This window comes from Phycodurus eques, chromosome 6, assembly GCF_024500275.1.
Source record: "Phycodurus eques isolate BA_2022a chromosome 6, UOR_Pequ_1.1, whole genome shotgun sequence".
In the NCBI taxonomy this organism is placed as follows: Eukaryota; Metazoa; Chordata; class Actinopteri; order Syngnathiformes; family Syngnathidae; genus Phycodurus; species Phycodurus eques.
In genome coordinates, this window is record NC_084530.1 from 22323328 (window position 1) to 22347853 (window position 24526).

The window sequence follows — 24526 nt, forward strand, 5'->3', positions numbered from 1 at the left end:
ATACTTATTTTTATAGAAATTGTGGTTTTCGTCAGATTTTGATATCATGCCAAATATAATGATTTTGATGAGATAAAGTATAATGACACCCTTAGCCCCAACTGAGGTCATCATAATCTGTTTAGAGAAAAAGAATAGTGCAATAGTAGTCTTAAGTTCAAACCATCCATCAAATCTATCCCAATTGCATGATAGATGGTAAATAACAGTCACTTAAAGCATACTAACATACAGATGCAGTTGCAAGATCAAGCACTAGTGACTTTCTGAGTCTTCTATCAATCTCTGAACGTTGAATGTTTTTCCGGGAGGTGAATCCTGGTTTAAAGGGCCATCTTGAAATCGGGAGTTGTTTGAAAAGCGCTGAGTGTAATAAAGGCCTGCCCGTTTGTCAAAATCGGAACTACAGTAAACCTTGCGTTGGATCAGTGTTCATCTGAAAGATATGCATTTCTTTACATTCATTTTTGCACTTAAACTATGATAAAAATTGAGCTATTCCACTCTAGCACCTCAATTGGCGCAGCAGCTTGATAAAAGTAAAGGTGAAATACTATTTTTTTAATTGATTGAAGGCATCCCTTTAATGATTATTTGACACTATCAATGACAAAAGCTTGATCTATATTTTTTGTTTTCTGTTTCTATCCACAAAAACACATTTTTCTCCAAAATTGGGGGTGGGGGGAATCCCTTTTTAATTCTTTAAAATTAAAAGTTGTTTTCTTGATTATATAATATTTTTTTTAATATTAAAAGAAAATCTTTTTCTAAAAATAATAATGTTAGAGTATTTTCTTCAAAATAAAAATAAATAAATAATTATTTTACCTTTTTCCAAAATAAAAAAAAGAGTATCTGGGGGTATAAGAAAACATAGAAACTAATAAAAAATATTTTTTTCCGGCTAAGAATGACAAAAAAATGAAAAGATATTTTTCTACAAATTTCTGAAAAAACCCCCCACAAAATTCAGGAATACAAGCTTTGCATTGGACAAGCCAGAGTAGCTGAAACTGTATCAAAACGTACCTAGCTGTTGCCACAGTGTCCTCCACTGGCTCAGGTGGGGCACAGCACTACTTTACCCCTAATGCCATGACTTTCTCTGTTTGTTTCTGTTAGGTCAGCACAACTACCTTTGCGCGGGGAGAAATGACTGCATCATTGACAAGATCCGAAGGAAAAACTGCCCGGCGTGCCGCGTACGCAAGTGCCTCCAGGCCGGGATGAACCTCGGAGGTGAGTCGCCGCCAGATGGCGGAAGTAGCTAGGATGGCAATACAGTGAAATGTTCAATCTAATCTTTAAGAGTAACCCTTTGCGGTCAGTGTCTATAACCACTGCTCTAAAACCTCTACCCTTGCCTGTGGTGTACCCCAAGGTTTGGTTCAAGGCCCAATTTTATTTTCTATTCACATGCTGCCCCTTGACCAAATAATCAAGTGCCACAAAGTCATCTTTCACTGAGAGCAGAGGACCCTAGAAGCTTAGCTGCTGTAAAGGAAGGCCTTTCAGACATCAGTTACCGGATGACACAAAACCTTCGCCAACTCAGTAACTTGTAATATGAGAAAATTCTCTTCAACATTCACAACTCCATGTATCTTGTTACATTCGGGTTTGGCATCATTACAGACAATATCACACACACAGCCAAATATTTCGGAGTTATTTTTTGTTTGAATTTCACATTCACACCCCATATCAATTGTCACCCAGTTATGCTTCTTCCACATACAGTGGGTGAGGAAAGTTTTCAGACCCCCTTAAATGTTTCACTCTTTGTTATATTGCAGCCATTTGTTAAAATCATTTAAGTAAATTTTTTTCCTCATATGTACACACGACACCCTATATTGACAGAACAAAAAACGGAATTGTTGCAATTTTGCTGATTTAAAAAAAATAAACAAAAAAAAGTAATACTAAGACCCTTTGCTGTGACACTCATATTAAACTCGGGTGCTGTCCATTTCTTCTGATCATCCTTAAGCTGGTTCTACACCTTCATTGGAGTCCAGCTGTGTTTGATTATACTGATTGGACTTGATTAGGAAATCCACACCGCTATATAAGACCTTACAGCTCACAGTGCATGTCAGAGCAAATGAGAATCATGAGGTCAAAGGAACTGCCTGAAGAACTCAGAGACAGAATTGTGGCAAGGCACAGATCTGGCCAAGGTTACAAAAACAATTCTGCTGCACTTAAGATTCCTAAGAGCACAGTGGCCTCCATAATCCTGAAATGGAAGACGTTTGGGACGATCAGAACCCTTCCTAGAGCAATTGGGGAGGGGGGGAAAGAGCCTTGGTGAGAGAGGTAAAGAAGAACCCAAAGATCACTGTGGCTGAGCTCCAGAGATGCAGGCTGGAGATCGGAGAAAGTCGGAGATTTATAGCAGAGTAGCTCGACGGAAGCCTCTCCTCAGTGCAAGACATGAAAGCCAGCATGGAGTTTGCTTAAAAAAAAAAAAAAACATCCGAAGGACTCTTAAGATGGTGAAGAATAAGATTCTCTAGTCTGATGAGACCAAGATACAAATTGTTGGTCTTAATTCTCAGTGGCATGTGTGGAGAAAACCAAGCACTGCTCATCACCTGTCCAATACAGTCCCAACAGTGAAGCATGGGGGTGGCAGCATCATGCTGTGGGGGTGTTTTTCAGCTGCAGGGACAGGGAGACTGCTTGCAATCGAAGAAAAGATGAATGCGGCCAAGTACAGGGATAACCTGGACGAAAACCTTCTACAGAGTGCTCAGAACCTCAGACTGGGCCAAAGGCTAAAATACCGAAGGAGTGGCTTCAGAACAACTCCGTGAGTGTTTTTGAATGGCCCAGATAGAGCCCCAACTTAAACCCAATTGAGCATCTCTGGAAAGACCTGACAATGGCTGCCCACCTACGTTCACCATCCAACCTGACAGAACTGGAGAGGATCTGCAAGGAGGAACGGCAGATGATCCCCAAATCCAGGTGTGAAAAACTGGTTGAATCATTCCCAAAAAGCCACAAGGCTGTATTAGGTCAAAAGGGTGCTTCTACTAAATACTGAGCAAAGGGTCTGAATACTTATGGCTGTGTGATATTTCAGTTTTTCTTTTTTAATAGATCTGCAAAAATTTCAACAATGAAGGTTTTTATTTCCTGTCAATACGGGGTGCAGTGTGTACATTAATGTGGAAAAAAATGAACTTAAATGATTTTAGCAAATGGCTGCAATATAAAAAAAGGTGAAACATTTAAGGGGGTCTGAATAATTTCCGTACCCACTGTATGCATCACAGCCAAAATAAAATTAATAATTACTAAACCTCACAGCGAAAAAAAATATCTACGCTCTAATTTTCTCTAGGTTAGATTATTATTGCAACTCATTCCTCTCCGGTATCAGTAAAAACAACATTTCTCACCTGCAGGTGGTTCAGAATGCAGTAGCTCGGCTTCTCACTGAATCAAACAGAATACAGAATACATCACTTCATTGGCTTCTAGTTTTGTTTTAGAAGTGATTTTAAGATTTCACTGATACACTTTTAAAGCAAGCATGGGCCTGGCTCCGAGCTACAGTATATGACTGAACATTTAACTCCGTTTGAGCCAGCCCGCTCCCACACATCCTCGGGTGAGGGCGCATTCTCCGTCAGAGCGCCAAGACCATAGGTGTCAAACTCAAGGCCCGGGGGCCAGATGGGGCCCGCCATATCATTTTATGTGGCCCTCGAAAGCAAATCATGCTCGTCAACTTCCGTGATTTTTGCTAAAATCTGTACCCAAATTCCAAAAATAATAAACACTAATTGCATTTTATATTTCATTTTTCTGTGACCAAACCCTTCTTCTACAGTATCTTGAACAAAGTATTATCCTTGTCTTTTGATTTCAAAAACTAGTTATCCCTCAATTTGTAATATGTTTTGGTGATGATTAAACATTTATATGGTTTCACTGTTCTGAGGGAAATCATAACTACAATGCGGCCCGAGACACCCTGGCCTAGACTGTGAAACAACCTGGCCCAGGAACTGAGAAATCGATTATCACTTCCCAAAACTCATCTTAAAACTTAAAAAAACTTAAAACTCTCAAATGTCGTGTTGTCTTCTAACCCCTTGTTTGTATGTATATGTGAGTGTGTGTGTACTGTATGTATGCATGAATCCAGCTGATCTTTTTTTCTGTTTTATATGATATACGAGCATGACAATTATTTTATTTTTTTGTGTATGCTTTTTTGCTTGTCTTTATAAACGTTTTTAAAGCGCTATAAAGCAAAAATCATAAAGATGCCGCTAAAGCAGAGTCTTATTTAAAAGTATGTGCTTTGGCGCCACCTGGGTGCCAAGGCACAGGGAAGGGGTCGAACCGATTAGTTGACTTTACGACTCGGCATCGACGTTTATAGCTCGAAGTAGCCGAATCCCTTAGCACGTTTTTTGTCGTCTCGTCTTCCAAACGGCCAATTTAAAGAGGACTTTCGATTTGCCCGTCTGATGCCCTCGCCGGACTATATATAACACTCTGTGGAGCAGTGAAATGCCCGGCCAAATAGTTGACAGTGTGCGTATGTCTGCGCTGACAGTGTGCGTATGTCTGCGCTGGTCAGAGAGTACACAAATAAGATGGTTGGGTAACAGTTTAGCGGTTACCCTCGCTAGCTTCGGTTATTCCGATCGCTGCTAGATTTCGTACCAGCAGGAGCATGACGGTGGGACAGGTGGCGAGGAATGTACTTGTAATAGGTGGGAGCCTTGGGCATGTTCTTCTCTTCAACAAGGCGGCCGGTCTTATCTTGTTTTCCATAGCATACATAGCGTAGCAAGACTCCCAAAAATTAAGCATTTCTCTGTTTCTATTTCACTTGTATTTGAGAATGGACTTGCATATTTTGCAAGTGACCATGATCTCATTTTTGGGTCAAATATTTCCACATGCTCATAGCACAGTACAGCCATATGCTGTACCGCGACATATTGTTACGACAGTGTTGTAACAATATGTATGAATAAAGTTCTCGTTATCACACCGTTGCTTAAATTTGCGCCGCTGCTCTTGTTCCACCAGTCCCATGGTCCCGCTGGCATGAATATTTTAAGATTAGTGACGATCAACATACCCGAAGTTAGTGAGGCTAATGCTATTCTCATCCACAACCAGTTTATTGTCATACGTTCTGACCGAAGCTGACTTATGAAGACTGTGTTGCCTTGTTGGCCGGCCACTTCGCTGCTCTACAGAGCGTTATAGTCTGGTGACGGCGGCAGAGTTCAAAGTCCTCTTTAAATTGGCTAATTGGAAGACGAGATGCCAGAAACACGTGATTAGCAGATAGTCCACTTCAAGCTTTAAACATCGATGCGGCCTTGTAAATAATCGGTTCAACCGCTAATGTCAACGAGAACTTTAAACATCGTAGAAGTTGTACAATTAACAAACCGCCAGTGTATACGTCCGTATTTGACCAAAAATGACACAGATAGCATGGTCACAAAATACGCAAGTCGATATATCCTCAAATAATTGACTTTCATCACATTACAGTTGACTACATAAAGCTTAAGTCATTCAACCCTTCCAAGAAACTATGTTTAAGTGAGGGGAGGCGCTTCTATTAGACATGCCAAAGCCCTGGCTAAAATAAAAATAGTGCTTTGGCGCCATCTTGGTGCATTGATAGGCTAGTACAAGCCCTTTGTTTTGGGGAGGGGGGGGGGGGGGGCCTTAATTATTCGCGGCAGCGCTGTCCCTATCCCGCGCAAATGGTGGGGACGGTTAACTGTATTCACTAATTATGACTAAGAGTGCGCTCCTCCCAACAGCCCGTAAATCCAAGAAGTTGGGCAAGTTAAAGGGCGTCGCCGATGACCCGCAGGCAGGCAAGGAAAGCCAGGCGGAGGAGGAGCTGAACGCCAGCGCCACCAACACCGCCCTGGTGCCCCGCAGGCCCGGCGTGGTCACACCTTTCCTGCCGCCGTCCATCTGCAACGTGTTGGAGTTCATCGAGCCCGAAGAGGTGTACTCGGGCTTCGACAACACGCTGCCCGACACCACCGACCACCTGCTGTCCAGCCTCAACTGCCTGGCCGGCAAGCAGATGGTGCGCCTGGTCAAGTGGGCCAAAGTACTTCCAGGTTAGTGCGGACGTGTGGCCTCGATGCTATTTTGGTGGTTGTTTTTTTTCCATGAAAAAAAACCCCACACAAATACATTTGGAGCGATAAAGTTGAATTAAATAGTGTCTTTTGGACCTTCAAAACATATAATTTAGGGCAGCATGCCACCGTGCACATTAGTGAGCCGTCGAAGATCATCATGTGTGCTGTGGGAAATTATCTAAATGATCTAATTATCACATAAATGGTCCGAAAAGTATTATTTATTCACTACAAATAATGTACCTATGCCGGCGACGTATAGTGACAGGCATAACAATTAAATGCTCTTCCATCACACATCATCATCATTACTTCTGTATGCTTCTTTGGGACATTTTTCTAATGTAAAATATGTGGTTGGCTCCATAAAGGTTGGGAAACTCTGCTTTAGCTGCTTTAGAGGGTAACCACAGGGTCTCGAAAAATACAACAATTATGTGTATCATTTTTAAATCGTTTTTTTCCCCCCAAATGTTATTATTATTATTCACGTTATTAATACTGTTATTTTATATATGATTAACAATAATGATGACAGTGATAAATAAAATACTATGTACTGCAATACAATTTTCAAAACTGTAATTGGAGAACAATATTTTTCATTGGACACTATTTTATTTATTTATTTTTTAAAGTTTAGATATTCCTATATATTCCTGATGCTTATAGATTATCAATAGTAATAGTTATTTTGTACATAATTTTTTAGAAAAAGTCAAAAACAAATCTGAATAATTCATGATGATGATGAATTTCCTTCTGTAAATATATATTTTTAGTTTACAAAATTTGATATTCCTGCAAAAGATCTCAGCCTATCTGGTGAGACTTATATCGATTCGTTTTATTTTGGTTTTATTATACCGTGCAGAACTTCTTATTTTACATTTCTATGAAAGTTAAGAATGTTAAAAAACATAACGCCTCTGTGTGATCAGAGGCTCACGGCTCACGTTCGACCTTCCAGTTCCTATGAAATGTCAGTCCAATAAAATGTAAATGAAAAGACTCTTGTAATGCAATTCCACGTTTTAATGAAAACGATATTCATATCCGCGCGCGCTCGTGTTGTCTGTCAGGCTTCCCGCTTTTCTTTCCACTGTGGACTATCAGCCTTGGAAACCATTCCGCAAATCTTCCAATGAGATTACCAATGAAATCCTATTTGACCATTAAATAGAAATGGGGATTTATAAGAGTGAAGGCATTTACATTACTGCTCTCGCCAGATGTTGGCTCTGATGCGTCTCGTTAAAGTGCAGTTAGATGAGATAAAGATGTGCCGTGGGGGAATATGAATGAGTTAGCTTGAAAGTCAGAGGCATATTAAATCCCATTCCTGTTATATTGGGGGTCATGTTATATAAAAATAAATTACAAAATTAAAAAGGCACAAACATCTTGGGATAAAACTTCTGCTAGCCTTATTTTTGATATTTCCTTTAAATTGTGGTTCACATTTTTAAAAAGGATTTGTGAACTAGCTTCGTTTTATGAACAATGGAAACTGGAACTGTAAATCAAAATGAGGTTGGCGATCGAATTGACCCTGTAAAAATCAAGTTTTGCTTTTTATGTACAAAATTCTTAGGATAAAACTTCTCTTTACCATGTTATTCTTCTTTTCACTTCAGATTTTTTTATGGACAATTTTTCTTTAGTTTTCTGTTCTTTTTATTGAAACTATTTTTGAATTTGCCTTTTTCACGATTGCTATATGGTGAGAGGCGGATTAAAACCCGCTTGTTACATTTTCGGTCAAATTGCCTTGCCAATTTTTTTCCGTTTTTTATGTCTCCTGCTCGCCTTATTTTTGTTGGGCATTACAGTGGTGAAAAAAGATTTGCTCGAGAAATGTTTTGAGTTACGAGCATGGTCACGAAACCAATTGAACTTGTAAATTGAGACACCTCGATATAGTCATATAGAATGTTGGCGACTTGTTGAAAAAGGAGCAAGGTGACATGCCCGCAGACGGAAATAGTCCCAGCGCCTCGTAAATTGCTTGTCTGTCCTCAGTTGCCTTTTTTTGTGTTGTTATGTGGCGCATGTGGAGCTTCTCGCCAAGCATTGATTGAGAGTTTGGCACCGTTCCTATTCCTACTTCTATTTGTGGAGGCCCTCGCAAGGAGTCATAACTTGAATCCTCACTGGGATTTTGCATTTTACGAGAAGAAGGCGCGTTATCCTCGACGTGTTGCTTTTGGCGGATTAAAATTAGATAGTAGTGATAATGCAACACTTGAGAAAAGATATGCAGTACTGTATGTGTAGCTGCTGAAAATGTGCTTTTTTCGTTTGTTTACAATCGTCACCAGTACAGTAAAAAAATGTTTTCCACTTTTCTCGTGGGTTACAAACACCCAATTCCTTGTAGTTGTTTTGGGATTGACTATGTGGGTTTTTGTGCTAGGTTTTCGGGGCCTGCCCATCGAGGACCAAATTACATTGATCCAGTACTCGTGGATGTGCCTGTCCTCCTTTTGCCTCAGCTGGCGCTCCTACAAACACACCAACGGACAGTTGCTCTACTTCGCCCCCGACCTCATCTTCAACGAGTAGGTCCACAAACACACAGAAATATAGAAAATACTGTATGTATTGTAATGTCTTTGTGTTAGATATCTGCTTTCAAGAGGCAGGGCCTAGTGGGTTGGGGTGTGACATCGGCGGGTTTATGTGCGAGTGTCTGGGCGTGAGCTGCGGCCGACAGCAGCTCCTGCATGAGGGGTGCTCATTGAGTTTGTGTGTTTTACTGTTCTCCCAGCATTCAAAAAACATGTCATGTCATGTAGCTCTCCTTTCCCACATGCAGGGGCATTACAGTAAGTAAGTACACTCAACCTTGCTATTTGCATGGGAAAGATAACCCACCCCCACCATCCAAAAGGTTTGTAATTGCCCATAGATGCCACAAGACGGCAGTGTTAATGTCAAAATAAAAATCCTCAACTCACTTCAACATACTTCCTTGACAGCGAGATGCCACCAAATGGCATACATAAACAGCGAATAGATGAATTTGCGAATGCCAAAGGTTGGCTATGCAAGGGTTCACTGTATAGAGAGTTGGGGGAAAATCGAAGGTTTTAAAAGAAATATCTGTGGGATTGATTTCCAAATGGATGTAACATGCCTGTTTATTTACAAATACACTATTACTGTGCACTGCCTTCACCACTAAGAGCCGGGATAAGACGTTTGTTCTTCTTTAAAAAACAAATCTGATGTCATGCTTGGCCTGAAAAAATAAGAGCGACTAATTATTTTTTCAGCTGGACGCCGACTTGTGCGAGTTGCTTGAAAGCAAATGTGGCGCTGGGTTCTTCTTCTGGCCGAGGGAAAAGCGTTTTAGACAAGTAGAAAACATTGAGAGAATATAAAGTACTGTGAAAAGTGGCAGCTTATTTTGGACAGTGAGTCAGCAAAGCAATTCCAGGCAAGCAGCTGGAGAGAATATGTGCAACCACTCAGTACAAAGATTTTTATTATGTTGTTATATATGCGTTACATTGTATATGCTAGGTTGCATTACATTGCGTTATGTTAGATATACTTTACGTCAGACGTTACATTACATTACCCTAAGTTAGATAGACCTTGCATTAGAAACACTGTTATTTTGTTATATTGTCTTACTTGCTACATACGTTATGTTGCATTAATCAAACGAATTATATCTAAAAACATATTTTGTTAGGTATATGTTACCTAAATCTTACTTTACATTACCATATGCTACATTAGATATGTTGTTCCTCTACATCATGTTAGATATGTTACGTTACATCGTTTTGTGTTATGTTGGATGAAATCATGATACATTAAATATGTGTCATTACATTGTTAGCTGTTATATTGCCTTACGTTGTCATATATTGTAGCTGTTACATGACCTTATGTTATTGTTACCTTTCCTTACGTTACTATGCGCATATAGTCACTGTCAGGCAGAATCTACAAAATCACTACTTTCCAGGATATTAAAAAAAATTATTAAAAAAATGCCATCTTGCTTGAGTTACCACCAAACTGCATCGTTCCGGTTGGTATTATACCTTAAATTGCTATCATATACTCTGTGCACTAATGTGAACACAACGGCACCTCAAAATCCTGTTCATTCGCTAATTTAATTTGCAAAAGAAATGAAATCAATTCTTACAATGTCATTGATCAAAATGGTAGAATACAGTCCCGGTGCCAGCCATCCACATCAAAATCTACGCGCACGCAAACCCCCGACCAGACAAAAAGCCTTTAATACTTCACAAAAGTGAACGACTGTTGTTGCATAATCTTCTCTTTTTCAAGCATTCTGGTGCCTCCGCTAAAATGCTTAGAGGTCGTTTTCAAATATATATCAGTGACAAAAAAAATAACAAATCCAGTGGTTTCTAGCCTGACTAGATATCGTCAATATCTTATGCTATTCAAAATGAATATGCCTTCTGCATATAGGAACAATAAGATGCTTTTATCTCATGGCCACCGCATGAGCGTCTTTCTTCGCCCATTTTCAGGGACCGCATGCAGCAGTCGGCCATGTACGAACTGTGCCTGGGCATGAGACAGGTGAGCCAGGAGTTTGTTCGGCTCCAACTCACCTACGAAGAGTTCCTCTCCATGAAGGTCCTGCTGCTTCTCAGCACAAGTAAGTAACGCAGCCAGCTGGGAGCCCGTGTACATCTTAGCCGCTAAATGCTAACGTTTTAGAGGTATTGCGATCGGCTGGTTTTCCGGTATGAAGAATACAAGAAAAGTTAGTTTAGAAAACGTTTGCAGGCTCGATGGTAGGCATAGGCATGGCTTAAAAGAGAAACCCATGCAAAAGAGCAGCAGATAAATGCATGCAGACTGAAGGCTAAGGTTGTTTTTCATCCTCTGCTCTGACTTGCCCAAAAATAAAGCAAGTAGTGAAAAGCTGGATGGCCCTGCGATTGGCTGGCGACCAGTTCAGGGTGTACCCCGCCTCTCCCCCGAAGATAGCCGGGATAGGCTCCAGCACGCCCGCGGCCCTAGTGAGGATAAAGCGGTGCAGAAAAATGGATGGATGGATGCAAACTTGGATAATTTTCAAATCGCATTTTTACGTCTTAAAAACACGTCCTGAGAAAAATGGCACCTGGTGATCAGGACCCAATGTGCCAGCAGTGCTTTCATGATTGACATGTCGGCCACCCAATGACTGCATGGAATGTTCATTCTGACTGTGCAAGAAGGCATGATTTGAAGCAAACTCATGCTGACTGAAGGCTCACCAAGTTGTTTTCCATCCTATACTCTTATCAATAATGTCCCGGTTGGATAATCTTCCTACGTCCTAGGTCCTGGGAAAAAGAGGACACCTGGTCAGCTCTACCGATCACTTGTAGTGATGTAATGACTGACATGTAGGACACCCAATAACAGTGTGAAAAGTGACTGAAAATCTGGCTAATGATGGCACTGTCAGACCTTGCTGGAAAGTGGTACTTAAACAGAAACTCAAGCCACAGTGCAATGGAGGAATGAATACAGACTGAAGTATTCTTTGGCTCATATGTATAATGTTATTCTTTCTATATACTCTAGATTGTTCAATTATTGAAAATGCAGACAAAGTAGAGAAATGTCGAGAAGAATTTTCAAATCCTGGCAGCCCACCTTTCCTAGGTCTGAAAAAGCAGACATTCGAGGAAAACAGGACACCTGGACTGACTTGAAATATCTAGTTTCCCCCCACCCCTCTCAATAACCTCTACAGACTGTCACCATCCACACCCGTCAGTGGGTATTAAACACTACAAAAGTATCAAAAATCCACTGGGACCTGAATGGCTCTCCAGTTCATGCATTTTACATCCCGGTGGTGGTGGAGCGAGAAGGGGTGAGCTTAAGCAGCATAGCGGCGAATTTGAAAAGTCTGCATTCTGGCTAAACTTCTTTAAACCGCCAACACCGGTGCCAATCACTGGAAGTATTTATGGCTGAGGGACATGTGGGAATGCACATGGAAGTCAAGATGACGGTGATTTTTCCAGACTGCACTTTGAAAACCAACCAATGTGTTTTCAGATTTTGTTTAAAATCTGTTGTTTGGAGACTTTTTGACCCAATAAGTAGGAAAAGTCTGTTTGCCCAAGAATTACCATTCCAAACCGTACCATTTTTAGTAATAGTATTTAGTGGATCAAGATGCATACACCTGAAAACACTTTTTAGGTCCCAAAATGTTTATGCGTTCTTGGTAAAGAGGACACTTGGTCACCCAACAGCAGTAGTTCCCAGATTTAAATTATTATTTTTTTGTCTCTATAGTTTTGGTCAGGTGTTACATAAAGAAGGTGTCATAAAATGAGTATTAAATAAATAATAATGGTTTGGAGTCAGAATTACAGTGACTGACATCATAACCAATCAATCACAACGTTTGACGTGGGCCACCCAATGACTGCATGAGCAGTGACGAATAAAGAAAAAAGATGCAGAATTGAGGAAATGAAAACCGAGCTAGATACTTTTTCTAGAGTCCAAAAATGTCTTGAGAAAAGAGGATGTAGGATGGATATACATTTAGGAAAAATAGGCATAAGACCAAGATTTACTGTTGCTCACCATAACGCGGCAAACTGAACCAAAACGTGGGGGGAAAAAGCCTTTAGATATTCAGTGCACTGGAGGTGCAAAGCTATGGTACACCATCTCAAGGTATCGATCGCATTTAGCTTTTTTTTTTTTTTGGGGGGGGGGTCCCAAATAGTTGACGCATCCTGGGAAAAGAAGACACCTGGTCGCAGTGTTATGGGGTACGTTCGTAAATTCTCTCCAAGTGCGCTCTCTACACTCCGGAACGTTCAGAAACTCAGAGCGGTGCAGTTCAGTTATTCAGAGCGCACTCCCACCGCTTTGTCTGAGGAGACAGAGCAGCCGGAGCGTCAGGCAGGATGAGAAGGAGGCTTCAAGCTGACACATTCAATATGGCGAACACACTGACGTATCCCCGCCAATGGCCAACACGCTTGTACGTAAATTCACAGAAAATGGAGCGCGCTCTGCCTCTCTGAACATTGCGCAGATGCGAAAAAACACTTGAATGCAGAGCGAGTTGTGTCAGTCAAAATTACCACATACACACCAGTCTTACAACTGTGAATCATGGAAGAGGCAGTTTCTGAGATGACATCCGAGTATGCCATGTCGCAAAAAAAAAAAAAAAAAAAAAAAAAAAAAAAAAAAAAAAAAAGGGAGGGTACATTTAAGGACAAACCAATGAGCGAAAAAGGAAGCCTTCTTCGAAAAACAAAGACAAAAGGAAAGTCAAAGGGAGGCCATCGCCGGGCCTTCTGTTGCCGTGGCCTCCCACTCCGGTGCTCGCTGCTTGCCTGGAGCTTTGCCACCGAGCCCTGCCGAGCCAGGCCGTGCTCCAAGAGCTGCAATTTTCCTCTCTCTCTCTACTTTAGTAGTTGGCCATGTCATTTGTTAAAAAGAGACTACAAACAACAAGATATTCAAGGTCTTAATGCACAAGCACCTTTTGAATGTTCGTGCGAAATTCATAAGGGTAGGGTCAGAGTTAGTATATGGTTAGGATTAGGGTACGGTATGGTTGTGGTCGGGTCATGGTTGAGTTTGGGTTAGGGGTTTTACTGTAATGTATTCCTTTCTGTCGTACTCAGGAAGGAAGAGTCAGGGTAAGAGTTGGGTTAGGATTAGGTTCAGGTTAGGTAGGGAATGGGGTTATGGTAAGGTCAAGGTTTGGGTTAGAGTAGGGCTAGGGTTAAGGTTTAGAATTAGGGTAAGGTAAGCGTATGACCTTGGAATGCTAATGTACTCCTTCGTGTAATATTCAAGGAGGAAGGGTTAGGGTACAGTTAGATGGAAAGCCCATTTTCTAATCCCAAGCAGAGAAAACTGTAAAGTGTGACTGTACCATTTGAAAGCCCTGGGGAAGCAGTTGTGACTCATTTTCACAAGCGAGCGTGCCATCTCCTAGGCGACTTTTGGGGAAAGCTCCGTTAGTTCCAGCCATTCAGAGGAAGCTGGCGGAAAGGAAGCGAGTGTTTACACAGGAATTGTCAGAGCTCGTCGGCGTATGACGGCGAGCGATGAGCGCCTCTGGCCTGGAACCAACGAAAGAACGAGGGGATAAAGAGGACAAGAGAGGAGCTGCTAATGCTCTCTGACCTTGGTCTTAGGTTTCATCCCAGCCTGTGGTGTCTGATGACCCCGTTTGGCATTGGGTAGGAGAGCGCTTTCGCCTCGCCTCTGCACAAACAGATATGATAGTCCAAAAGAGACCAGAACAGGGAGTCATGGTCATGGTCGAATATAAGAACTTAAGTATTCAAAACAACCTAGTACTGCTCCGCACTCCAGCTACACCGTACCTCTATAAACAAATACAGTGCAGCTCTGCCTTTGCAATTTGCTCAAAATGGACGACTTTCTGTTCAATTTTGGGTATGGGTGCTTCAGGCTATTTCAAGTGTCCTGTAATGAGAGACAAGGTCCACCCATATCGGAGTTGATAGGTGAAACCGGTGATAAGGGCACATTTTTCCAACTGTCCTGGCCCCTTTTTCACAGATTGTCTGTTTCAAACCAAAATGGTCGACTTCCTGTTTGATATCGGGCATGCGTCCTCGAGACTTTTTCCATATGTCCTCTGAAGACAGACATGTCCAGCTATATGCGTGTCGCTCCACGAAACTGATGTCGGGGGCTATTTTTTTCTGACTTTCCAGGTCCCATTACAAGGAATTCACACCTGAAACGGCTGCTTTCGACCAAAAAGGTCGACTTTCCGATCAATTTCAGTCATGGATCCTTTAGACTTTTTGCATGTCCTGTTACAACAGACATGTCCACCTGATTTTGTGTTGTCGGTGAAATGGTGGCGGAGGCTAATTTATTCTAACTTTTCCAGGGCCGCAACTGAGTGAGTTTTAAATAACAATTTCAGGCATGTTGAGACCCCCCAAACAGGCTGAGTTACCTGCCCTCGGTACAGCTACTAAATGCCAGGTCAGTTTCTAGTCAGGATATATGTGGGTCAGCTGGGAGGGAGTGGAGGGGGGGGGGGGAGTCCAAATGCGTCTTTTGGGTATTAGCACATTCTCATCATGTCAGCCATGAAATAAGGCTTGCCCACCTCCCACTCTCCCACACCCGTCTGTTTTGGGATTTTCTTGGATAACGCCACGCCTCGAGGCCTTTGCTCATCGGCGCAGAAAGAAGCAAAAATAATCTGACGAATTCGCCAGCGCACTTCCAAAGTTATTGATCTCCAACCATCCCTTCTTTTAAACAGACACAATGCTTACCGACAGGAAGAAGGCTGTAGCCGACGGGCGAGCAGTTGCTGCACCTTATCATCCAAGCTAGTTGCTCGTCAAACTGTCACTGAATTTCACAAAGTTATGCTATAAGGCATTTATTTATTTTTGATAACGTGTCAAAAACACACAAGAATTTACGAGACAATAACGTCGCCACTGGTCCACGTTTGGCCGGTTTTCCAGCACCGCCGACAACTTGATGTCTTGCAGATGACGGCCACAGAGACACATTTTAGCTTCTATTTGAAGCTAAAATGTGGAAGCCACACTTCTTGAATGCTCTAGGAACATCATACGCTAACATTTTTGCTCAATGTATGTAGTCTGATATGTACATAAATTGTTTGTGGATTCAGCAAGCATATTGCCAAATTGAGCAATTATAAGGATACTCGGGGCATTGACATTTTTTGTGAAATTCGCCCCCAGAATGGCTGACTTCCTGTTCGATTTTAGGCATGGGTCCTGGGGAGATTTTAGTGCGTCCTGTAATGGTAAACATAATTTTTCGTGTTGATAAGTGATATTGGGAGCTAATATGTGTGGTAATAAGTCACTTGGCTCGTCAAACATTAGCATTTAAGATCCCAGTTGTCCATTGGTTCAACCCCACCCCTGCTCCCCCACCCCCAAACCACACACCCCTTTGTCTGATGCCTGTGGCATCTGCTCGCTTCGCAGTTCCCAAAGAGGGTCTGAAGAACCAGGCGGTATTCGAGGAGATGCGAGTTAATTACATCACGGAGCTCCGGCGCGCCGTGGGGAAGGCCACCAACAACTCCGGTCAGACCTGGCAACGCTTCTTCCAGCTCACCAAGCTACTGGACGCCATGCATGATGTAAGTATGCCCGGGCATGGTGGTACCAATGCCAGCCGCCGCCTACTCCAATACCCGGCCCTCCTTTGGCAGCGTTGGGCATACAAGGTGGTGTTCACTGGCAAATTTGGGCTGCTGATATCATTGGAAATGTTTTTTTTCTGGAATGGCAGCAGAGCGGATTTGGATCATACTTAGCGGTTGGCTGATGCAGTGGCTCCAAATAAGGATTACTGCATCTCAATCTGGCCCCCGGAGGGGGTTGCGGTTATTTCGGCCGACCAGAACAGAAGGGAGATCAATGCCAACTGACGGTTTTCTGGATCACAGTGGTCACTGTAAAGCTCCCGCTTGCCGAAATTTACTAACCTTAATGAGTAGATGAGTTAAGGGTTAATGAATCTTGGATGCTAAAAATCACAAGTGCCTCCTTGTGGTGAGTTATATAGAAATGGAAAGGGTCAAAGTCCATTCTGCTGCATGAGCAAGGGTACAGTCTGATTCCATTTTGGTTGCTCTAAATAAAAGTTCCCCGATGAGCTAATTTTGGACTACAATCTAGTTTTTTTTTTGTGCCTTTTCCAGGATCAAAAATATGAGCATGTGCGATAGGGCAACATTTCGTACCGAGCTGAGAAGCAAATACAATGCCATTATCGCAATAATGTAAAGATATCAATTTATTGATTTAAAACAAATTAATGAATACATTTAATTGTAATTTTATGCTAATAAAGTTTGGATATGCTAATAATGTTTAATTAATGCTTAAAAAGTAGTAATTCTAGGGGGGAAAAATTCAATTTGGTAAGAAAAAAGTTTAAATATTAAATTAGATTAAAGTTGCAATCTTAAGAAAAATAATGAATTAAATCAGGATTTTCCAATTGAAAAGACATTTTTCACACACAATTTCATTTGTCTGAGAAAGAAAACAAAATCTGAATTTTATAATTTTTAAAAAGTTTTACTTGACGAGATTATAGTTGTAATATTAGGTTTTGTGTGAGAGAAAGTTGGATTTTTTATGGTCTTAAAAAAAAAAATCTCGATTTTACGAGAAAAAAAGGTCATGTCGTAATTCTACCAACAGAGTAGAAATTCGAGAAGTCATCATTTAATCATAAAAATTGAGTAATTTTACAGAAAAAAAATCATAGTTTTTTTAAGCCGATGGTTTTTTCGAAAAAATGTCCGATTCTTTCTTTCTTGGTCATGTTAAAAAGATTGCTGCTAGGCAGAATTCATAGGGCGAATCATCTGTACCTCATTGGCCAATGAAAATATCAGTTACATAAGTGTAAAATAATATACAAGTTACAGACTGCATTATTTAACAAAAACAATTTGGGAATATTTTGGCCCCAAATTACCTAACCCTAACCAAATTAAATAAAAAGTTATCATTTAACAGAACAAAATGTCTATTTAACAACAAAAAAGTCATAATTTTGTTAGTTCCTTTTTGACATAAGAAATTTCATTTTAGGAGAATAAAATTAGCAATTAGCAAAAATAAATTATTGGATAGCAGAAAAGCTCAGTGTTTCCCCTTTGGTCGTATTAAACGTTTGTTGCTAGGCAGCATTCATGGAGTTGAATCATCAGTGCCCAATAGGCTGATGGAAAAAAGTAGACGTATGGCTGCAAAGGACTTCTAAATAAAACTGCTCTGTATTTAATATAAAACACTTTTTGTTTTGTGTGGCAGCTGGTGGCCAACCTGCTGTACTTTTGCTTCTACACCTTCCGCGAGTCGCAGGCCCTGAAGGTGGAGTTCCCCGACATGCTGGTGGAGATCATCAGCGACCAGATACCAAAGGTGGAGTCGGGCCTCACCCACACCATTTACTTCCACAAGAAGTGACGAGGGCAAACAAACAAAAAACATTCAAAAACGCGACCGAGAACTCGGAGCAACGGCAAAGGGGAAAGCGTCGCGAGCGAGCGCGTACCCGTAGCATGCCGCCGGAACACGGTGGAGGAAAAACAGGACCGGATTTTTCGGGTCGGAGTCGGGAATATATCCCTCTGCCACCCCCCCACCCCTCCCACCCCCTGTGCACCCCAAAGATGCTTACTATCTTTTCAACGGAGATAAAGCCATACATTACCTAGGCCGTGCTAGTGCTACATTCACACTAACACACCACACTACACAGATGCACTAAAAATCCCGAAAAAGAAAAAATGTATCACTCAAATTAACTGTGGCTTATGCAGCTCTCACAAACATAAATCAATATATACAGTATATCCAAATAGTTAGCCATTGCTTTGCAGCATATGTAAAGCAGGACAACAGGGCAGACAAAAACAACAACACGCTCAACTATAAGGCCAAAGGTCTCGTTGAATATAATCCAAGGGCTACATATGTAAAATATGTAAATGCATCACCATGAGCTCAGTTTGAAATTCAATTGGTGTCAAACAAACAGAAAAAAAAAAGACATATTTAACGTATACAGTCAAGTCCAAAATGATTCATACCCAAGTGAATTTTAATGGGGGATACAAGAAAGTGGGAAAATACTTTGAAGTTGTACTGGAAACGTGAACTAAATATTTGACCTTTTTTTTTTTTTTTAAACAAGCGTCTAGATATATGAGAATAAAGTTGTTTTACAAGAAACGAGAAAAAACACGATTATTGACAAGATTTGTTTTATTTTATGAGGAAAAAATAAATGTGTCACTGTGGAGTGAATGAATAATGTGTGCAACGGTAAAGCATCTGAGTGCCTAGAAAAGCGCTATATAGGTTTTCATGCATTATTATTATTATTATGTAATTTTATGTGTATTTAAGTAGTAATATAATAACGCTGTATATTAGAAATTCTGTAACTTTAAATTCCATCCAACCATCCATTTTCTTTACCGCTTCTCCTCACTAGGGTCGCGGGCTGCTGGAGCCTATCCCAGCTATCTTCGGGCGGGAGGCAGGGTACACCCTGAACCGGCCGCCAGCCAATCGCAGGGCACAGAGAGATAAACAACCATTTGCACTCACATTCACACCTATGGGCAATTTAGAGTATTCAATCAACCTACCACGCATGTTTTTGGAATGTGGGAGTAAACCCACCCAGGCACGACGGGGAGAACATGCAAACTCCACACAGGCGGGGCCGCGATTTGAACCCCGGTCACCAGAACTGTGAGGCAGATGCGCTAACCAGTCTTCCACCGTGCCGGTACTTTAAATTCTAAATTTATAATAATAATAATGTAAAGTAAATCCATGAGGGGAAAAAATTTAACGGCAAAAAAATTATTAATATTATGGTGGGGGTGGATCTTAATTTTACACGAATAAAAAAAAATATAATCGAATGATTTTAATTTTGGGAGAGAAAAAAAAATCTGAATTTTACAAAAACATAATTAGAACATTCATAATAATATGAGCATAAAGTTGTTTTACGAGAAACTAATTATTTGAAAAGAAAGTTGTAATGCTGTGGGGATACATTGAAAATCTTACATTTTTTGCAACATACTATCGACCTATCAATATAGCTCTCGATCTCAAATTGAAATATGGGAATAAAGTCATAATTTGATAATATAAATATTTTTTCAGAAACTAATTTTAATTTGCGAGAATAAAGTTGGAACATGATGAGTCACGTTGTTGAAAAGAAAAAGAACTGTCATCCAAATCAAACTACTTGCCTTTTGAAAACATGACTGACACACAAACGAGGTGTTTTGATTCCTAGTTGTGTTTTAAATGTATTTCTGACATTAATAACCAGTTTTTGTCACTTTCTTGTCCCACGTTCACCTCAAATAATTCACCTCTGATTCCAAATACTCTCCTCGGGTATGAAATATTTTGTGCTCAACTGTACATTTTTGCAGTTCAGATGTGCAGTGAAACAATCCAAACTAATATGCAAAAGGATAAAAGAGTCACTAGCTACGGTGTACAATAATCAAGACAATATTGTTGAGTGATTCAATTAGCAAAAAGCAACAACGAAATGCCGTTAATGGATTGGACGGATGGGCGGTAATGGTCGGTCATTTGTGTTCTCTCCAGAGCATCTGTCCAATTCACGTCTTTTTACTCACAATCAAACCAAGCATAGCCAGCCCTTTGTGACCCCACTCTTCCCCAAAATAATACTATTAATAAAGCATTTTTATAAGAGTTGTCTTTTTTTCCTCCCCCCAGACAAGGCGCTCCTTTTGCATTAAGGTGCTTAATTTTTTACTGATGCCAGGCAAAACATTTGTACAGCGACTTCAAATGAACGATGCAAACACACACACACACACACACACACATCGTTGCTGTCCAACAAAAATCATGTCACAATTTTGCAAATTATCATGTTTTTTGTTTTTTTTTGCAGAACCAACACCCCCACCCCTCCAAAAAAAAAATACATTTGTAGCAAATAATGTAATTTGACTTTTTAATGTTAGAAACAAATACATTGAAGTTTATTTTTGAAGCTGAAAATCCCCAAAACATAGATTTAATGTCAGGCTGAAAAACATTAAGACAATATTTTTTTTTTTTTGGAGGGGGGGCAGAAAATAGATTTGTATATCTGTAGCAAAAAATAAATATTTTGGGGGTATTTATATTTTTAACCAACCTCCCCACCAAAAATAAACTTTTTTTTAATTTATTGCAAATGACAAAAAGCCACAAAGAAATATTAAAACTAGACCCCCAAAAACACCACAGTACATTTTATGTATTTTATTCCTTCGCAAAAAACCCACGAAATAACTTTTACAAGTAGCTTTTTTTCTGTTTTTTTTTTTTTTGCTAGAATTTGGGGCCAAAATAGTCCCAAATATTTTTTTCCTACAGTTATAATTTTAGCAAAAAACTCCCAATATATTTTTTGTTAATCCTCACTCAAAAAAAACATTTTTTAGTCTATATTTCTATTTTTAGACAACCCCCCTCCAAAAAAAGAAATGTTTTAAATAAAAAAAAAGAGTGGGATTTAGTTATTTATTTTTAAATTAAATCTGACACAGTTTTTTTTTTTTTTTTTTTTAAATATTAAATACTTGCAGGTGAAAAACCACAAGAATACATTTAACGGATTTTTTCTTTTAAAGGCAAACAAAAATCTCAATTTTCTGAGAAACATTTATTTGTGTTTCAGGTAAAAACAAAAAGAATTGTAGATTGATGCTTTTAGTTGAATAGCGACGACACACACACACACACTGTACAGTTGATTTAAGACAGAGACTTAATCTGCAGTGCTTAATGTACAGCTACTAACTAACTAGTGAGAGCTCTTGTAAAATTTGGAGGTACGCTTGACCATTTACAGTATGATTTTGTACACTTGTTGCGTCCAAAAACTGTGAGTGATGCTACTGAGGAGCGTTAAGAGGGCAGCCCAAACCCCCCTTTCCATAATTTTACAGTGTGAAGAGAGTATGATGTGCTTTTTTTTTGTTAGTGGATTTTTTGCACAAAGGAGCTACGGTTGTAGGCGCAAGCAGCAGCTAGCGAGCGGGCGTTGTCGTCGCCTTACGTCGGACGCTTTCAGGATAGTGCTGTGAGAAATCGGGACATCCCTCCGTGGTCATCTTGAATACAGTGGAACCTCCATCATGTTGGTTGACTTCCAACTTGTTGTCATTTCTATTGGAATGTTTCCTCCATAAGAAATAATGTATATTAAGGTGTTGCCATCGTAAAACTTTTAACTGGAATGTTTAACAACCCAAATGCAAGTACAGAATACAAATTATGGAAAATAGTCATAATTATGAGAAAACCTGGTATTTATTTATTTATTTATTTTTTTTAAAGAAAAAAAGTTAATTTTTATAATAAGTGGAAATATCAGAAATCGTAATTTAAAAATAAAAAAGTAGTCATTTTACAGGAAAAAATATTTTTGTTATTTGAAGAATATATATATATCTTTCTGACAGGAAAAAACTGGAATCAGAATTATTAATTTTTATTAATTATAAATTATTAAAATCTTTATTTGCCAAATATGTCCAAAAAACACACAAGGAATTTGCCTACGGTAGTTGGAGCCGCTCTAGTACGACAACAGACAGTCAATTGACAGAAAACACTTTGGAGACATAAAGTCACTGAGCAATAAAGGGTTGCTAGTTATCTGGTAATGCCGGTACATTTTTTTTTTTTTTTTTTTTTTTTTTTTTACAATTGTGCAAAAAGATGCAGAGTCCTCTAGCACTTAGAGCTTTTCGAAAGGCTAATATTGCAATAGTCCGGTGCAATGACCATTGTGCAAAAGGCGCCAAAACTTCAAACGAGTAGTGCGATAATCTGGGACAATGTTGATTGTGCAAATGTTGCCGATCCTACTCTGCCATGAGTGATTCTTGATGACTCTTTCCTAGTCACATTAAAAAGCTTGTTGCCAGGGAGAATTTATAGGGTGGAACCATCTGTGCCCCATATGTCAATAAAAACATTGGCATTTACCAGTTACGCAATACTTTTTGAGAACAGTCCTAAAACCCTTTAAACAATATATTTTTAAAAAAACATGTAATATCACAAGTACAGTGTTCCCGCATATTTGGGAACCGCTTCTTTGGGGATTTATTGATTTGCAAATTTTGGGGGGAACCTATCCTCGGGTGCTCGCAGAAAAACTCACTTATTTGCTGTTTTTGTGCTTAAGCCAATGCCGTTTCATCTAAAAGTATTGCTTTGGCATCAATGAACTGTGTTGCAGTGAATTGAGGCTTCATTTAGATAAAAGTAGTCCTTTGTCCTCATTATGTGGCATCTTTATGCCGAGGAACTATGTTGGAAGTGAGGAAATTAAATTAGCGTTTTTGCAATCTTGTCACATCTATAGGCAATTGTAAATATTTTATTTACAGAACTTAACCACTGTATAATAAAACTAAAATAATGTAAAACGACTCACCGTTTCAAGTTGTCCCACAGGAAGACGTTTTTGCAGCTACTGTCACCTAGTGGCGTTTTATGTGTATTGGTGGAACAATCAAATTTTTTTCACCATCGGAAATAATGTACAATAAACAAAATTCCGTATGCTGTTCTATGCTTATCATATTTTTCGGTACCTTTTTGTGGTGACGTCAGAAACAAAATGAAGTCCCCAAAAAAAAATCATGATGTTTGAATGCCAAATGTTCCATTTCGGAGGTTCCACTGTATCTGTGAAAAATACAGGACGGCGAAGTGATCATGTTTTTGCGAGGGACCCTTAAGCTAAGCCCCTCCCCCCATTTGTTTGTCCTTTGTAAGGAATCACCGCTAACGTCTAAATATGGTCGAATGGGAAAGTATTTTTGAGAGAATTATATTTTGCTGGAAGATATTTAAGTACTTTTGTCTTAAAAAAAAAGAGAAAAAAAAGCAAACTCCTTTTTTGTAAGATGTTGATAAATGCATGCGTTTTGATGATGACGAGATGTTTACATTGTATTTAAGAAACGAAAGAAAAAAGGGAAACTTGTGCCTTTTTTTGATCGCACCTGATTTACAGTTTAACACCTGTACATAGTACAAAAATCCTTGTTCTGTTGAGTGTAAAACATTTTTACGGAATGATGTGTTGAACCCCCCCCCCACACACACACACACTCGCCATGTTCTTTTTGTGTGTTGGAAGGAGAAATGAATGTACGATATACATTGTGACAGACTTGCTACCTGAATGTGAGACAAAAGACATCTATAACCTTCTTTATTCTAATATTTTTGTTACTTTTTTTCCTCTCATCATTGCTCATGTGGCTCAAAACGAGGATAATATTGAAAAAACAAGTATTTCTTATTTTGTAACAAAATATGTGAAGTGATGGATCTTTTTTGTTTGTTTTTTTGAGTTGTTGCTGTTGAGATGATTTCCTAATCCAAGGTTGTTGACCAGCACCACAATAAAATCAACAAGTCACTACACATTGTTGCTGTTTTCTTTTGCCCTTTTTTAAAAAAGATAGACATTTTTGAAAATATTTTTTTGGGGGAAACCAAAGAAAATATATTAAATATGCGAATGAATATTATAAATTAATCTAGGATTTTGTGCTGTCCAACAAAAATATCTGTATCTTCAACTGTAAAATACAAAAATATTTTTGTTTTCCAGATAATTATTTTTTTTAAAAAATCATAATTATGATATCTTTCTTTGCTGTCCCAACAAACAAAAAAAACAGTAGTGTACAATTTCTTTAAAAAAATAAATAAATAAATAAAATCTGAAAAAACAAA

General features: G+C 39.5%; 1 protein-coding gene across 1 annotated transcript in view; it reads left to right on the forward strand.

The window, feature by feature from the left end:
- Positions 1-24205, forward strand: part of nr3c2 (nuclear receptor subfamily 3, group C, member 2) — an 82870-nt gene extending 58665 nt beyond the window's left edge. Inside the window, exons 4-9 of the mRNA XM_061679417.1 lie at positions 1126-1242; positions 5823-6134; positions 8575-8719; positions 10685-10815; positions 16163-16320; positions 18011-24205. Coding sequence (XP_061535401.1) covers positions 1126-1242; positions 5823-6134; positions 8575-8719; positions 10685-10815; positions 16163-16320; positions 18011-18166 — 1019 coding nt within the window. The 3' untranslated portion in view covers positions 18167-24205. The remainder of the gene's footprint in view (positions 1-1125; positions 1243-5822; positions 6135-8574; positions 8720-10684; positions 10816-16162; positions 16321-18010) is intronic.
- The last annotated feature ends 321 nt before the right edge of the window (positions 24206-24526 follow it).